Source organism: Schistocerca americana, chromosome X (genome assembly GCF_021461395.2).
Source record: "Schistocerca americana isolate TAMUIC-IGC-003095 chromosome X, iqSchAmer2.1, whole genome shotgun sequence".
NCBI lineage: Eukaryota > Metazoa > Arthropoda > Insecta > Orthoptera > Acrididae > Schistocerca > Schistocerca americana.
Window position 1 is genome coordinate 615,145,604 of NC_060130.1, and position 18,985 is coordinate 615,164,588.

Below are 18,985 nucleotides of genomic sequence, written 5' to 3' on the forward strand. Positions count from 1 at the left end.
GCTGAAGATTAGATTGGTAGTTCCATTAACTAATGAAGTACTGAATCAAATTGGGGAGAAAAGAAATTTGTCACACAATTTGCAGTAGTTATTCAGGGATGAAGAGGCTTTTACAGGGTAGACTTCTGTGTGGAACTGCATCAAATCAGTCTTTGGGCTGAAGACAACAATGGTTATGACAACAAGAACCGTATGTATGATTAACATACAATGATACGACAGTTGTACTGTACTGGCAGATACCAGTGATACTGAAACTACAACTTTGCAACAAAGTGCAATTTGCATTTGCTGGAGATTCAGCATGTATTACACGAGAAAACTGTATCTGCAGTAATTGAATGAAATGTACCTCTCTCTCTTAGACCCTGCAAGCAACGACTTAATTTTATGCATCCATAATGAAACAAACTGAATTATAGAATACTACTCACCTTCGAACATTTTTGTTGCATCATTGAATACCTCTAAAAAGTCGAGTTCTTTCGCAGTGCCATTGTTATAACCAGTAAGTTTTTCAGATGCACCTTTCTCTGGAAGTACTTCCATGATTTTATTGTGCTGTGTGATTACAGACTACCTGTCGAAACAAGATGTTCGACCTGGTCTCCTGTTTTTGTTTAAATCTTGTTTGTAAAGAATTCATGTCACCAGTTTTTGTTATGAAATGGGCAGTTTGATAGGCAGCATAAATCACGGAATAAACCACTGCAGCCTCATTTTTCAAATGACCGTAATTGAAAAATGTGTTTCAGGACTGTTCAAATCCTATCTAACACATACGTATTGCCACAAGGATTGCAGTGCCTTGCACATATTAACTTCTTGACCAGTGGCAAATGAAATTTTATCAAGGTGCTGGGATTTACTTGTAAATTAACTGTTTCTGCAGTGTGGTTCTTAATAAATGCCTGGGATGTTTTCTTCTCAGAATAGTGAGTTTCACCAATACCACATTTCACTGTGTGCGATCTTGATCAACAAGAGTGTGCAGTAATAGATAAGTAGCACCTTTCCCAATATGGATCAGTCCACATATCTGTTTACATGTACAAGCATTCATGACTATGGCTGTGTATCATAATCACCCATATTTCATTGGCTTGTCTTTCGATGTGTTGTGCCACTGTCGTTGAATGACCTATTCTGAACCAAGCACCTGACTTAAAGGGTGAATCCCCCATCTGATATTAATGTAAATGGATGAAGATCTATGGCATACATTTCAATGTGCTATTTAGTTACCACATCTTTCGGAGAAACTAGTAACACTTCAGAACTTAATCTTTGGTGTGTTGTGCAGACTTCTGTCTTCAGATGCATCATAGTGGTACTGTGAGACAGGAGAGCAGAGTACCTGCCAGGACACAAAGAGCTAACATGATTTCCAGCATTATCAGTCACTAATGAAAATTTTTCTCAAAGACTGCTAAACTTTGCTTTCACACTATCCTTAGTCTTACTTTCACACACAGTGATCCTGCAGCCAACGACTGAGTGGAGATCAGGTCATAGAGTAGACAGTGGGGTCAGTTGAGCAGGGGCTGCTTGAATAAGTATGAAGGTTGTCAAATGCAGTTGTTCCCTGTGTCCAAAGTAGCTACACTGATGTCTGCCTAGATTATTGTGGAATGACGTGCACTGAGCAATTTGAGTGAGCATAAATGCCAGCTGCAGACATCTGATCAGTGGCATATATGATGGTCAGGTATTCCTCTGGAGAAACAAAGGCCATCAGTGAGTTTTAAGTTGCTGTGTTGCAAGACGAGTTAATGATGACAAGTGAGTCTGTAGAGGATGCTGTAGTGATAGCCCCTGATGAGTAGAGTATGTGCCCATTGCTGTAAATACTGTACCTAACATAGAACATTTCATCTGCAGTGGACAGGATATTCTACTTAATTTGGTAATAGATACATTGCATTTGTCTACACCTTGGAGTTCAAAGTGATTATTGATTCTGAGCCACTGTCATTGTTGTGCACTTAAATTGTCCCCACTCTGTGGGAGATGAGAGTTGTGAAAATAAATGTGTGTTCATGTGCAGAGTTCACCAAAAATCATTCATGTACTCCTTCAGTTACACATAAGCATAACAGTGTGGCAATTACATGAACAGGACCTTGTTCTTTAATGGATGGACTGCAGTTGTGGCCACATCACATGAATCTGACCTATTGCATAATTTTTCCCAGGAAACAACACTATTCTTCTTTGTTTGTACAGATGAGCAACTGTTTTATTGCCTTATTGCCTTGAAATTAGCAAAAATATGCCAGAGAGATTCTATCTCTGCCAAACAAATCATGCCTGTCTGCAGATCATTATTTTTCTATTAAATTAAACAAAAATACTGAGAAAATGAAACTTCCTGGCAGATTAAAACTGTGTGCCCGACCGAGACTCGAACTCGGGACCTTTGCCTTTCACGGGCAAGTGCTCTACCAACTGAGCTACCGAAGCACGTGAGTACCGGGCGTGAGTCGTGCTTCGGTAGCTCAGTTGGTAGAGCACTTGCCCGCGAAAGGCAAAGGTCCCGCGCTCGAGTCTCGGTCGGGCACACAGTTTTAATCTGCCAGGAAGTTTCATATCAGCGCACACTCCGCTGCAGAGTGAAAATCTCATTCTGGAAATACTGAGAAAATGTTGGGGTTTTTCTTTTGTCTTGCATATGTCAGTAATTTCCTGGTAATTTATGCAGAACAGAATATGCTGTGTTAAATGTTCTGAGAATTATTGGAAAATACCAGTTGCTCTGCCTGTATAGTAAAAAATGTATCTTCTAATTGCATATCTGTTAACTCTCCAGCAGCTGCTAGACATGCTGTCAATTTGCATGGGTAGTGCAAAGCAGTTAAGTTACAGTGAAGTTCATGGTCTCACTCTCTCTAACGAAACTGTGTGTCACTAGTTATGCTGTTGTGCTCTAAAGCAAGCGTAAACATTTCACAAGTCTAACAAATTATATTGCTTGTTGATACCGTGAATTGCCACAATATTACCACTTAAAGTTACAAAATTGTCTAACATAGTGAATACAAAGCTTAAAAACACAAAGATGATGATAATTCACAGGTCCGCTGAGTTCTGAATCGCGTTGTAGCTGTTGAGCAGCAATAGTGTTTTGGAGATATATGACGACTGTGGTCAGCAATCTTTTTGCCAGTTGGCCAGTCTGACTTTAGTGACTGTAGCAGCTGCTGACAGAGGTACCTCCTGTATACATTTGTCCATCTGTACAAAGGCTGCAGTTAACATAGTGCTATTTCAAGAGGCAGTTTTGTCACAAAATTGTCTGCTAATCATTTCCTGTTTCATTATTTTTGTCAAGAGGCACAATATTTCAGTATACCTTCAACATGCATAGATCCTACTAAATGAAAACAAAATAGAACAGTAAAATGTGGAACTTCTGAACTATATAATGAAGATGATAATAAAAGAACAATAACTATATAATAATTTACTTCATTTTTAGACAAGGAAGGGGGAAGATGTCACTCAACTTATTCAACTTCAGTCTCTTTGATGGTGTTAAGTTGTCATGTATTCAATTGACTTTTTAAGGAAAAGAGAAAAATTTTAAGTGATTAGATAGCTACCTGGATGGAGTGAGGCAGAGAAGGGGAGAAGACCAGTGGTTCTCCAGTAAGTAGTCCCTAACAGTGACTTGTGATGTGTGCATTCTGCAACTCCTAGTTTTTCGCCTGGCAAGCCATTTTAACTTAAAATTTTCCTACAGCCTTCTCAAAATATTGAAGGAGTCTTTCTATTCAACACCCTGATCAGTTGAAACAAATTCTTTATGGACAATTGTATTCATTTTTAAAAAAAAGTAAACATTGTGTTTATGTTGCTGTGAACTTAAACATTTTTTTCAGTAGCAGAGAGGACAAACTTCTGTGGTTAAGAAGATAATTGGATGATCCCAAACTTTTTATTGCTTTGCTAAACTGAATCCAATAATTTCATTAATTTAGTTCTAAATATGAGGAACAAACTTCACTACCAATTATCTTGTATTCTGGTCATCCTTTACACTGTTTTTTGTGTGACTGGCCATTGATATCACAAAAATAATGCATGGTCTGTGTCCTGTCCTCAGAGATCAATTCTTGTGCTTCCACAGTTGTTTGTAGTGCTGTACATGCCAGCTGTGGGATCCAGTACCATCACTCTGGAACACTCCCTATCAAACCCTCCGTTATAGACTAGAGGATTATAGCCTAACAGTTCAAAATAGTTTGACCATGTGCAACTGATAAAGGCTGATTGGTTAACGTTTGCACGGGAGTTGTTTCGTACCAAATCCAACAAAGCTAATTAGGATATCAGGTAGCAATAATCGATACATACTTTGTTGTTAATGTCCTATATCTTTTGTCTAAACAGCACAAATGAGGCAATTACTCCCTTTGTTGGACAAAGTAATAATGGTTAACTCATCACAGGTCGCCTATTGATGTCGTCACACGCCAATATTATTCATGTGGCGCTGAATACACAGTCCTCACTGCAATCCAAATCGTGGTGTCTGACGTGGTTGTTGCGTAATCCTGGTACACAAATGAACACTTACATACATCAAACAAATCATTCAGTTAACGCCATTTACGTATTCGCTAGAGGTCAGTCCCACAGCCGTTAAACATTGTAAACATGGTCGGCCGTCTTGCTGAAATCTGCCCTGCTCACTTAGCAGCCAACAATTTACTTGCTCGGAGTCTCAACACTGGCTACTCTCTGGCGTACTGGGCACTCGACTATCAATAGTACTTACTGCGACCTGCGTGAGGCAAAGATATATTGTTCTCAATACGTAAGGGGCAGTTGACCCCTTACAACTACTCCACAGATATAAACACACATGAAATGCTTGAACCACTAAACTGTTCTTACTTGGCTCAAAGCTTACTCACTAGTTGCTTCCTCTAACTTTTCGGGGTTAGCTACAGTATTCTTTGGCTTCAAACAAAATCTTATTGCAAACCTTCTGTACTTACAAGTCAGCCATATGAAAATTGATACTCAGAATGGAACACATTGTAATGAAACCAGCACAAAATATGATTGAAATATACCACAAGGATGCCAGTTGAAATATACATCAAAGGGCAACTAGCATTGCAAAGTAATCCTTTTGATGAATGGATGGGATGTTCAGATGATAAGAATTTTTTGATATTATCTTGTGATGTGCATTGCTGGCAGCAGATTATCTGAATATGTTCCAAATAGTGATTATCACACTTCTAGATATTTCGTGGTAGATCTGGCCCATCTATCACTCGTGGAACAACTACTAAACTGAGATGTAGTTATGACCATGTCAATAGAATACTATCAACTTTCATGTCTCCAAAAAATAGCTGGCAATATGATAGGGACTGAGACTTCGTGCCTCGCTACGAGTGTATTTTCTTGTATGTCCTCCACACTCTTACTTCTTCATCAAAGAGTTGGTTGGTACCGCTATCCAATTGTGCTATCTATGAGCTGTGCTCATATAGTTCGTGCAGCCTTCTATTCACATTCTGCTTGAAACAGAACCATAACGTTACAGGTACAGATAGAAAGAAGGATCCTTTATTGTATGATTATATGATAGCGGAACAAACACTGGTAGCAGTTACTTCTGTAAAATATCTGGTAGTATGCGTGCGGAACGATTTGAAGTGGAATGATCATATAAAATTAATTGTTGGTAAGGCGGGTACCAGGTTGAGATTCATTGGGAGAGTCCTTAGAAAATGTAGTCCATCAACAAAGGAGGTGGCTTACAAAACACTCGTTCGACCTATACTTGAGTATTGCTCATCAGTGTGGGATCCGTACCAGATCGGTTTGACGGAGGAGATAGAGAAGATCCAAAGAAGAGCGGCGCGTTTCGTCACAGGGTTATTTGGTAACCGTGATAGCGTTACGGAGATGTTTAATAAACTCAAGTGGCAGACTCTGCAAGAGAGGCGCTCTGCATCGCGGTGTAGCTTGCTCGCCAGGTTTCGAGAGGGTGCGTTTCTGGATGAGGTATCGAATATATTGCTTCCCCCTACTTATACCTCCCGAGGAGATCACGAATGTAAAATTAGAGAGATTAGAGCGTGCACGGAGGCTTTCAGACAGTCGTTCTTCCCGCGAACCATACGCGACTGGAACAGGAAAGGGAGGTAATGACAGTGGCACGTAAAGTGCCCTCCGCCACACACCATTGGGTGGCTTGCGGAGTATAAATGTAGATGTAGATGTACTGAAATCTTCATCATCTTCTTCTTCTTCTTCTTCTTCTCTCTTTTTTTTCCTCCAAATCCCTCACCCTAGACGTTGTTAGTACAAAATGCTGAAATACAATGTAATCCTACAAAAGCAAAATGTTGTTAGTACCAACATACTACTATCCGTAATGTTTCACAGATACTCTCACTCAGCTTGTGGCTGTACTTTTTCAGTACAGTTACTTTGACTTTCAACAACACAGTCTAAATAATTAACACACTCAACAGTATGTCCCATGAATAATATTAACTGTTAAAATGAATCTTTTGCTCAGTGTTAATCATGGTACATTTTTTTACTTCTGATGGTTGTTGTCATTTACACTCTCCAGTACTAGAATTTACTGTTACCGAATGAGCCATTTATACAAGTAAATTTTCCCTCAACTGCAATTATCGTTTTCCAGTGTACAGTACGATTGTAGTTTATCTTAAGCAAAATAATTAACTATTCTGTCCTGTTCATTAATGGTACTTTAGCACTGAAATTCTATTGCCAATGCCGACATACAGATTAAATTAATTAGATGTTCTTTTTGTTCCAATTTATCCATACTGAGGAGAATAATGAACACCTTTTTGAACCAAAATAAGTGACTTCATATCTTATTCTTATTTCTAGTTCTGATTCCATGAACTGAGCTGGTGCTTGAAAACAAAATATATTTTTAATGGCAAAGTTCTTTAAGGGATAAATGTATTGGGAAGTGGTAGTTAATATTCCTAGTTCCCTATACAAGCCTCTTCAGGATGTTCTTGAGTTCACGCCACAAATAATTCTTATTACACATTTTTGTGCCTGGAAAACTTTACCTTGGCTTGATGAATTAACCCGGAAAATAAAGATATGACATTATGGAATGACAACATTCACATTGCAAACAGAAATTTGTTTAGGTGCTTCAGCACTTATGTGGTGTGCTCCTCCCAGTTGAATTTATAATCAAGCTGTAATCCCAAGAAATTAACACTGTCCACACCTTCTATCCATTTGTCATCATAATTTGGGCCTATGCTGGTGGGAAACCTCTTAAAAGTTCTGAACAGAATGTAGTGTTTTTTTTTTTTTTCAAAGTTTAGTGACAAAGAATTGGTTAGGAACCATTTATTAATGTCCATGAAAATTTCATTAAATGATCTTTCTAAGACTACACTTGATTTGCTATTTATTGCAATGGTTGTATCATCTGCAAACAAAACAAACTTGGCATCTTGTAATGTTACTGGTGAAGGTGACGGGAGAACTTACAGTAATAAGGAAAAGAATGCAACAAGGAAGGGACTAATTTGTGAAATGAAATCTTCTTATTCTTTTTAAATCCTCTACATTTAAGCCAGTATTAATGAACAATTTGACATTACTTTAATACTTAGAGGACTTTCACAATTCTCTTCATGACTTGGATGGGTGTTGCACAAATAGTTGTGGTGCAGTATAATCCTTTTGTCGGTGGAATAAGGAATATTGGAAACATATTGGGTCTGGTCAGATACTTTTTTTCCTGAGGTTGAATTCAACTTGCAACATTGACAAGTCTTTCACTAGAGGGCTTACTGAAGTTAATAAATCAGTCAAGAAGGCTAGGAGAGTATTTCTGCTGGAAAGAGTAGATAGCCAGTTGTTAGCATCCCGTATCGACAAGGAATTGACATCATTTAGTTCCAATATGATGGACATAGAGGAATTATGGTCATACTTTAAACAGATTGTAAATCATACTCTAGAGGAATATGCGCTGAGAAGGTGGATTAAGGATGGGAAAGACCCACCACGGTTTAACAATGAAATTCAAAAAATCTGAGGAAGCAAAGGCTGTTGCACTCTCGGTTCAAAAGGGAATGCACAAATGGTGACAGGCAAAAGTTAATAAAAATTTGCATGTCTATAAAAAGATACATGCGTGTAGCTTACAACAGTTACCATTGTCATGCCTTAGCAGTAGATCTTGCCGAGAACCCGAGAAAATTCTCGTCTTGCGTAAAATTGCTAAGTGAGCATAAGGCTTCTATCCACTCACTTACTGACCAGTCCGGTGCAGCACTACCACATAGCAAAAGTAAAGCCGAAGTTCGCAATTTCGCATTTAAGAAATCATTTATGGAGGGGAATCGTACAAACATAACGTTGTTTGACCATCACACAGACACCTGTATGGAGGACATAGTAATAAGCATCACTGGTGTACAGAAACAACTGCAAGTTTATGGAGATGAGTAGGAAAAACAAACCCATAATGTTCGAATACAGTATTAGTAGTGTGCCGTTTGATACAGTCACATCAATTAAATATCTACGTGTAACATTGCAAAGCAGTATGAAATGGAATGAGTGTGTAGGGACTGTAGTTGGGCAGATGGATGGTCGACTTCGGTTTACTGGGCGAATTCTAGGAAAGTGTGGTTCATCTGTAAAAGAGATTGCATATAAACACTAGTGCAACCCACTGTTGAGTGCTGTTCAAGTGTTTGTGATCTGCACGAGGTTGGATTAAAGGAAGATATTGAAGCAGTTGAGGCAGGCTGCTAGATTTGTTACCAGTAGGTTTGAACAACATGCATGTACTACAGAGATGCTTCAGGAACTCATATGGGAATCACCCGAGGGAAAGCGGTGTTCTTTTCGAGGAGCACTATTGAAAAAATTTAGAGAACCAATGTTTGAGGCTGACTACAGAGTAATTCTACTGCTGCCAACATACATTTCATGTAAGGACCATGAAAATAAGATTAGAGATATTAGGGCTTGGGTGGAGGCATATAGACAGTAGTTTTTCCCTTGTTCTATTTGCAGGTGGAACAGAAAAGGAAATGACTAATAGTCGTACATGGTATCATCCACCACACACCATACAGTGGCTTGTGGAGTATGTAAATGTAGATATCACAGCAGCAGCCATTCATAATGGTAAACCCATATAGCCTTAATTATCTGTACTATTGTGTGATTGAAGATAACATGTAATGGAGGATAAGAAACAATTAAGAATTAAGAGAGCTGTACAAACACCGTAACATTGTTGATGTGCTAAAGAAGAGAAAGTTGAACTCGGCAGGCCATATAGCAAGAATGACAGAAAACATACTACCTAAAATACACGTGGAAGGACAATAGATGGAACAAGAGGAAGAGGAAGACCCAGAAATAGGTGGAGAGATAACATCTGGGAGGACACAACTAGGATGAACACGAACACTGAATCGACAAACAGTGCACTCAACAGAAGGAAATGGAAGAGGTTTGTAGAACAGGCATATGGTCGATAGGGGCCTTGACACTTTTTGAGCGACTGTGTGTAATAAATAACATGGCTTCCAGTTATTGAATTACACACCACTAAGAATGAACTTTCACAAACTATCAATATAAATGCATGTCAACTGATTTGGATTACATTGCCTTCACTTAGAGTGTTGTGCTCACTCACATTGTTTCAAATGAACTTAAACTCTTCTCCTGCCCACACCACTGCATTGTGAGTGATGCATCTGTCTCCATCAAGGTCTTCTTATATTCTTTCACTCATCTGCCACTAGTTGATGATTTGTGTTTCAGCTTGGGGAAAATCTTCCCCGTAGGTGGGTCCTCTCATCTGTTTGAACACTTTCCAGTTAGTTTACAATTACTTTGTTGGCCATGATTTTTTCCACATACATATAGTTATTGACAATGCTGTACTGCACACATCACAATATTTTTCCTGATCATATCTCATTTACTTTCATTACTTTTTTTTTAATCATTTTTATTTCTTGTTGAATATTCTACACAATCAAAAGCTACCCAAGGATAGCTCCCTCTTGTGTTCCACACACCTCACCGTATGAGGCACTTTTGTGGCACAGTGGAAATTTCTACTGCAGGAGTGAACAGGACAAAAACTAAGCTAATGTGCCACTGGGCTCATCCAGATGTTTGGCTCGCAGAGCTCCAATAATGTTACAGGTTTATAAGTGAATCTGTGCTGTAATAAGCTCAATACAAAGTATTGTAAACCAGAGATCTACTTCTAATTTGTGTGATGGAATAATTTGTTGGTTTGTTTTATATACGGCTACAAATGGAAATATTACACCATGTTATATACCTTATTTAGCGTGAAGCCTGATATGAATGTAGAAATTTCAGTTTGTAGCAGTGATGTTTTAAAAAACCAATTCAATCTCACATTTATTTATTCTGTCTGCTGTTTGATATCTCTAGTGCAAATCTTAATTTTGCAAGCTTGTATCTTTTATGTTTTATTTTGAATTTGGAATAAAATGGACAAAGCTTCAAATTCTTAACTGTGTGTAATGCTATTTTTAATGTATTTGCTTTGTGTTTTCTTACAGGTGATCTGTGTGTTGATTCAAGACCAGCTGTACGCAAGTCAGCTGGACAGACATTATTTTCTACAATATCAGCTCATGGAGGTTTGCTGAGTCAGATTACGTGGCAGTCAATTGTGTGGCAGGTTGTCCTATTTGTATTATCTTATACTTATCTGGCTAGAATTTGAGATACTGATACAGCTGCGAGCTGTGATAGATGCAGTGTGGTGTAGTGGTTAGCGTTGCTGGCTGGCGGGTTGTTAGTTCAAAACTGAGCACCAGCAGCAGTTACTCAGTATTTATCATTCCTGGAAGGCTCTTGAAATACGTTATGTTTTTAACACCTGTATATTCTGAAATATTCAATGCTTCTATAAATAGCAGCCCCCTCTGTTCAGGAGTTCAGTTCTGCTCTGTCTGTATGTTTGTGTCCGTAATAAACTTGCTCAGTGCTGTGTTGTATTTCATTGACAACCCTGGTTTCGGATTCAGACTTGAGTTTGGTTGCAGCATGGTGCTGTTTGGTGGAGACATTGTGTATTCCAAAACATCTACATCGCTCTGACTCCAGTTAGACAATACAAAAGCCGCCGCCTACATGAACAGGAACTGTAATACAAGCAGTACATTTTTGTGAAGGTCTGTATATTCAGGAGACCAGTGGATTCCAAGTCATCTGCATACTAGGCATCCATTAGTATTTTCCAGAAATGTTGGTAGCAACTGACAAAATGGTTGAAAGGGTATGACCAAGTCATCAAATACAACTGGTGCGAAAAAATAATGTTTGGAAAATGTATACTTCTGCTTGGACTGCGTAGCCCGGCAATGGTTGAAGGACAACAAAGAGAAGGCCTATAACTGGAACAATTTCCAGTCAAAATGGGGAAAAAAGTACTAAGCAACAATCAACAGGAAGTCCATTTACTAGAACAACAGTGCCCAACATCATGGGGAAAAGACACAATCGTACATGTAGAATGTTTTGGGTCGTTGCAAGATTGTGAATCCAAATCTGACAGAAGCTGGCAAAATTGTTATTGTGTGGAAGGAGTTGCAGAAGGCATCTACACATCTCTTTTGGTAAAAGATGGCACAACAACAAAAAAATTCATCACGCGATACCAGGACATTGAAGAAATGCAACAGAATATAGTCAGATGAAAAAGGTATGATTGACTCCTGAATGTGGTGCCTGTGGCAGTTGTGGTAGACCATCATTATCTCATTTCTGTCAAATGCTAGTTTGTAAGAGAAGGTAGACAGAATTTTATGGCAGCCAGAACTGTTGTATGGAGAACATGAGAGATAGCAGCCATGAATGTTGGCCCCATATGTCAGGAGGTAATAGATCATGTTGAAGAACAGGTTTATTGATGATTGACACCAATCTCCAGCACCAGTCAAACATGCCATGAAGAATGGACTTTGCCAATTTGGACTTAGGCTGCCATCACTATCAAACTACAACACAGAATCTGCCTGTGCAATTACAACCAACTCTTCCAAGTTTAACACCTTGCACAAGAACAGACATTAACGAGATGGAGGATGACATGCTAACATGCCAGTTTGTAAATGAAGATGAGTATTTGATATCTATTATGCTGCAACATGTCAACTGTCACAACAGTCCTATTGTAACCAGTCAGTTGAAGATGATTACAGTCAGGAAAACTAATTGAGGTGACCACCTGCAGAGGTGAGACTGCCACAGTTGAAAATACTCCATGGGTGACAGTTATCAAGACAACAGGAAATCTCACTGATGCCATCAATGATGGCCAGTCTGTCTGGATGCTATTCAACTCAGTGGCTTCTTTTTATAATGCGTATTATCCCCAGCTAAAGAAGACCGTCCCATGATATGAAAGTGATTTCGCTGGAGGTAGCAAATCAGAAAAACGTCCAGCCAACAGAAACATGTATTGAGAGAATAACTATCAGTGACAGAACACAGCCTCAAACTTTCTATTTTAACAGAAAGTAGTCACAATGTTATACTCAGATGGGATTTATTGCAGGAATCACAAGCAGTACACACAACAAATATTGCCCTGGGTGGTGGTTTGCTGTTGAAGATGTTGTTATCCCACTGACATCAATGAGATGAGTTCGCCGTCAGTCTGGATACTCAATGAAACTGGGAAGGTTTTGATGTTTGTAAAAAGCTACTCAGGCTCATAAAAGAAATGTATGTTCCAGTGACAATCATAAACATTGTAGGTGTTCAAGGAGGATTTTGGCTCGCTAATTGTCATGAGCAACCACAACTCATTTCTAAAAGTATTTGGATAGGGGCAGTCAAAACAGCCTGAGACGAGCAGCTTACTGTCATCAATGAGCAATCGTGCTCCTCTACCACGGCAGACAGTGCTGGGGAGGAAGCTACTGTCGAACTGGCAGTGGCTCTGGCCTGACAGAGAAACATCATGTTAGCCATTCTGCATCAGTTTTTGGATGCTATCAAATCCACAGTAGAGGAAAGACAGACAAAGTGCCCCATGGAAAAACACTGTATTAACACTGTGAATGATCCACCAATTATCCAGTGCTCATAGTGTGTGTCACTGGCTGAACAGCAGATAATCCAGGAAGAGATGGAGAAGTTGCTGCAAGATGACATCATTTAACCTTCAAAGAATCATCGGTTCTCTCTTCTGATCCTTGTGGAGGAGACAGATTGCACATGGAATGTCTGCATCAACTACTGAAGACTGAACAAAATCTGGGAAAAATATGTCTACCATTGCTGTGCATTGATGACACATTAGAGTGCTTGAGAGGAGCAAAGTATTTGTCTACTGTGGCCATGCACAGAGGCTACTAGCAAATTGAAGTTGATGAGGCTGACAGGGATAAGACTGTTATATAACTCCTGATGGTCTCTGAGTTTAAAGGTATGCCATTTGAACTGTGTAATGATCCAGCCAACTACGAACATATGACGGACAACCTGCTTTGACACTTTAAATGGACAATGTTTCTTTACTGTTTGGTTGACAGTGGACATTATTTTTTAAGACTTTTAAGGTCATCACATGACTGCTTGAAGACCATGTAAGCCATGGTGAAGTGAGATCGCAGGCCTCTGCCTGAATCCAAAAAAGCGCCTTTTCGCTGCCCCAGAATTAAAAATCTTGTGGCATCTAGTGATTGGCAATGGAGTCCGTCCTGATCCAGAGAAAATAATAGCATTACAGATTTTCCATCTACTCAGCACATTTGTGATGTGATAAGTTTTCTCAGAAAGTGCTCATGCTACTGGTGATAATAAAGGACTTCTTGCCAAGGCATGTCCCTTGCAAGAACTACTGAAGAAAGATGCCAAATTACTCTGGAACATGTTGCAAGAAAGTTCTTTCCTTGTCCTTAAGGAGGCACTAACATCTTCTCCAGTCACAGTCTTCTATGACTATAATACTGAGACAGAACTTCGCACCGATGCTGTTGGTTATGGGATAGGTCCAGTTCAGTGAAAATTCAGGAAGGGGCTGAGAAGGTGATAACTTACGCATCTGCAATCTGAGATGAACCAGTCTACAACCCAAAGGAATGTCCTGCATTTCCTGCCATATCTATTTGACAAAGTATTACCTGTTGTGATGGACCACGATTCTCTATGCTGACTGACTAGCCTTAAGTATCTGTTGGGTCGACTGACAAGACAGGCACTGAGGCTTCAGGAGTATAACATCACAGTGTTGTAGAAAAGCAGATGGAAATGTGAGGATGCTGACTGCCTTTCAAGGAATCCTTTGGCAGAATACAGAAGCATGAATGAAATCTCACAAGGGAATGGTCAGACTTGTCATGTCGAAACCTGTGTTGCTTTTTTTAACACTGTGAGTTAACATTGCAAGAAGTCTGTATGCAGAATTTTAGCTGCTGACATGACCTGGACGTCTGTAAACAATTTTATGAAGTAAGACATTATTGTCGCATGGTTTACGTGCTTATAACTGCCCTTGTACATCCCTGACCCCTCTCGCTACATTATACCAACGCCATCTAGGGACAAGGTGGCGTTAGCTACGCGCCGCTCTCTTGCCACAGCAGTGAGAGAGCTGATTCCCCCAGTGAAGCAATCGTATGATATTTAAACATTCGTTGACAAATATGGCTGATATGTTATCTACAACATTCTTTCCAAATAGCTACGAAATAGACACAAATAAATATATGGTTTAGAACACGTCCAAATTTTATTTCTTGTAATTACCGCAAAAACGCGAAATATTGATACAATGTTAAAAACATAGGTTTTTTGTGCACCAAGAACATACAAGCAAAGACAACACATGACAGCCCTGCGAATCACAGACGTTGTTAGATGTCCGTAGACAAAATTGGGCTGGTGTTTGGAATGAATCAGGCCTAGTATCAGTATATTTCGAGGAGTGCCACGCATATTTAATCAAATTCTGAAACCGTGGGGGGGGGGGGATTGATAATGTACTACTGATTGCAACTTGAGAATATTGTCACAGTGATAGACAGGAAATTGCAGTGATCTGCACACAATAATTTTCTCTGTTAGTTTTCTGTAAAATGCCTTCCACGTTCGTCGTGCCGGGTTGAATCTGAAGTATCTCTACTTCTTTGTCAGGGTGGGCTTGAAATACAGCTTTTAATGAATCAGACCTTTTATGACCTGTCCATGATTCTAGAAGGAGAAGAGATTTGTTCCCGCAGAACGGAAGAAAAGCATGACGCATGAAAAGTGTAACATTTTCATTTCCCATTCCTCCAGACTTCGATGCGTCTACCACAAGATTGTTTGCGTAGAACATTGTTCTTTTGACACGTGATCCAAAACGTCCAGTTGGTTCTTGAAGACACACGTATAGTTTAGGCAGCAATGAACCATCAAGACTAATTATGGGCATTATAGTGTATGAATGGGTGAGTGCAGTCATGGACTGCGCAATCACCTCAATATGTTTTTCCTCTTTGAATGACAGTGTTCTTTTCGCACGCATTTCTTTTTGAAAACCTGACTGATCTGCATTGTACACGTACGATTCACTAAAACCAGCGATCTTATTTTTTGCATTCGTAAGAAAAGCTTCTATCATTTCGATTTGTGTCACTTCATTTTCTGACCTGTTTCTTGATACAAATTTTGTTATTTTTCTTGCCACAATTTTATGTGATCTTTTGAAGCGACTAATCCAACTTTGAGAAGCTGTAAATTCTTTAGCGCATATCACGATGACAATTTCTAACGCCCAATCACGCAAAGATGTATCGCTGACACTAAATGACTGTTGTCTGGCATTGGTAAATAGCTCAAAAAGTCGCGCATTTATCTCCGTCGCAATTTCCAGTCGACTCTTACGTCGTCCAGCGACTTCCTTTTTCCATCTATACAATTCACGTTCAGAACGCACAAAGCGATACTTATGTTGAACAGTACTGACACGTAGGCGTTTCTTACCACTTTCGTTCAACCAATACGTCACCACTTTTTCTTTGTCTGATAAGATAATTGTAGTTGCTGGTGTTACTTTCGGAGATAATTGATGATGGTATTTGACACTATCACTCGAAGAATCTTCATGAGTGCAACTTTTGTAGGTGTCTTCGCCGTCTGTAGATTCACAGTTTGCAATATCGAGTGTTTCAGCTGTTTCTAGCCACATATCTGCGCCATTTACATGCTCGTCTAGAAGTTTAACAACCATGTCGCACAACACATAGTATTCACGCGTGTTTTCTGTTGATTGCTTCATTTGGCATCTGTGGTATATCTCCATGGCAAGCAGCAAAACATTTACAGGGTTCACCATCACCTGTGAGGGGAGATTGAATGTTCACCGTAAAGTGGCTTGCGGAGTATAGATGAACATGTACAGAACGTCTTTCACATCTCTAACCAGTTTCGGGGCGGTATGTTTCGAAATACGTACCAGAAATTAAAAGGACGTGCATGCCATAGAAACGAATATTCGTTTCCCCTTTCCACCAAAACCGTGCAGCGATATTCCTCTTTAGTGAACGCCGCGATAAGACTGCTGCACTTCCCGACCATGCGCACAATGCTCGCGACTCGCCATTTCCAGGGGTGGCCAGCCATCACTGCAAGCGCCAAGCAGAAAACACAGCCATGTTCGTGATTTTTTTTTTTTTTTTTTTTTTTTTTTTTTTTTTTTTTTTTTTTTTTTTTTAAAGGGGACTTCCAGTTCATGTCAGCAGCTACAATTTTGCATACGGACATTTTGCACAGTTAAATAACAGTGCTAAAAAAAAAGCAATACATGTTTCGGCATGACAAGTATGACCATTCCCTTGTCAGTCATCTCTGCATTAAATGACATTGCTGCTAGACAAATGGAAAATCCAGTACTACTGAAAACTATAGAAGTCTTGAAAGAGGAGGAACCAATCAAAGGAGAATTCCAATTAATAAATAGAACATTGTGTCATAGGAACTATGATCCAAGGAGGTGGAGATAATTGTTCATCATCCCAGCACATCTACAGCCAGCTGTTTTGAAGTATTTCCACAATGCTCCAACATCTGATCACCTAGGATTCATGAAGACTCTAGACAGAATCAGACACAGGTATCACTGACCAGGTCTCTAGTGGTCCATTAGACCCTGTGTGAGCCACTGTAAGGAATAACTTTGTCGGAAGCAAGTGCCACAATTACCTCATGAGCAGCTGGCCAATTATGCCTGTAGCAGCACCATTTCACTGTACTTGAACTGACCTCTTTGGGAGGTTCCAAAAGTCAACAAACAGGGATCAGTGGATAATAGTGTGCACTGACTACTTCACCTGCTATGCTGTCATGAAACTTGTGCGAACTGCTGAAGCTTCGGAAACTGCAGAGTTCATCATTTTGAAACAAGAAGCATCCCTAGACTCATCTGATAAAGGAAAAGTTTTCCATTTGAGACTGTTAGTGGTAATTTCATGTCATGATATTACCCACAGGATGACAACTGCCTATCACACATAGATGAATGGCCTCGCATAACGCTTTAATAAGAAATTCACAGATGTACTGTTGGTATACCTTGATGTCTTAGAGACTGATCAGGATACAATACTGCCTGTCATGGTATTAGCATACAACACAGCAAAGCAAGACACTACAGTATTAGATCCATTTTTCCTACTCCAAACTCACAAATTTGAAATGGCCATGACAATGAATATTCTGTTTTCGTTTCAACCCTCTGATACTCAGGATGACTAGGTGAAACACCTCATAACCAAGACAGCTTTCTTGTGTATGGACCATGGACTCTCATGAAAAAGACAAAGTGCTCTATAATGCCGGGCACTGGGCAGTGAGATACAGCCTGGGACTCTTGACTTGGATTTTTACACCTGAGCAGAAAGTGGAACTATTAGGAAAGTTACTAAACCACTACTCTGGGATGTATCATCTCCTTTGTTGCTCATTGGATATCACATACAAAGTCAAGAATTATGACCCTTCATCAGGAAGTCAAAAGCAAAGAGACATCATTTTTGTCCTCCATATGGAGTCCTACAACAATCCCGAGGTGCAGATCAATGATGGAAGCTTCTTGTTCATGAACCTGAAGCTTCAGTGCTCATTGTGATGAAGAGATTTGACAGCGTGGCTAGAATGCGGGGATCTGCCAGTGCTGCCATACAGACAACCATTGAGAAGATCAAGAACCAGGGTACTGTACTTGGTCCAATGAATTTATCATTTCTGGAAGGTTCTTGAAATATATTTGTAACGCTTGTATATTCTGGAATATACAAAGTTTGTATAAATTGCAGCACTGTCTGCCAAGGAGTTCAGTTCTACTATTAGTGTTCATAATAAATGTGATTTCAATTTTAAGTGTTTTTGTAGATTTGTTTTACAAAACTGCTATTGCATTTCTGTGATTCTCACTTCTGCACAAAGTGATCCACTTGGAGACATATAATGGTTTAACACTCTTTCTGATAAGATTGAGAAGTCTGCTTCAGTTGTAAATGATGTTTTATTAGCACAAATAGTTTCAGAGACAGTATCTCCATCGTCATGTGATATGTCAAGTCATAGGTGTGAGGTGGGCATGCCATTTAATCCCAATATTGTACTTCATTTGTAAATGATGTTTTATTAGCACAAATAGTTTGAGACAGTATCTCCATCATCATGTGATATGTCAAGTCATAGGTGTGAGGTGGGCATGCCATTTAATCCCAATATTGTACTTCATTTGTAAATGATGTTTCATTAGCATGGCTAGTTTCAGGGAATGTTGCTCCATCATCAGGTGCTACACATCATACTGTATGCGAAGTAATGGGTTTGGGATGGGTGGACCGTTTAATCACAGTATTCCAATTTACTGGTCCATCTGTCCCACCTCTGTAGCACCTGATGGAGCAGTAGTCTCAGAAACTAGTCATGCTAATAA

At 39.5% G+C, this 18,985-nt stretch overlaps 1 protein-coding gene and 1 non-coding gene across 2 annotated transcripts in view; one reads left to right on the forward strand and one right to left on the reverse strand.

The window, feature by feature from the left end:
* LOC124556853 (protein MON2 homolog) overlaps positions 1-18,985 on the forward strand; it is a gene marked incomplete in the record, with an annotated part of 217,153 nt that overhangs the window by 111,019 nt on the left and 87,149 nt on the right. The window contains 1 exon segment of the mRNA XM_047130874.1: positions 10,605-10,726. Coding sequence (XP_046986830.1) covers positions 10,605-10,726 — 122 coding nt within the window.
* Positions 2,390-2,464, reverse strand: Trnas-uga. Its single transcript has one exon. It is a non-coding gene; the product is annotated as a tRNA-Ser (tRNA).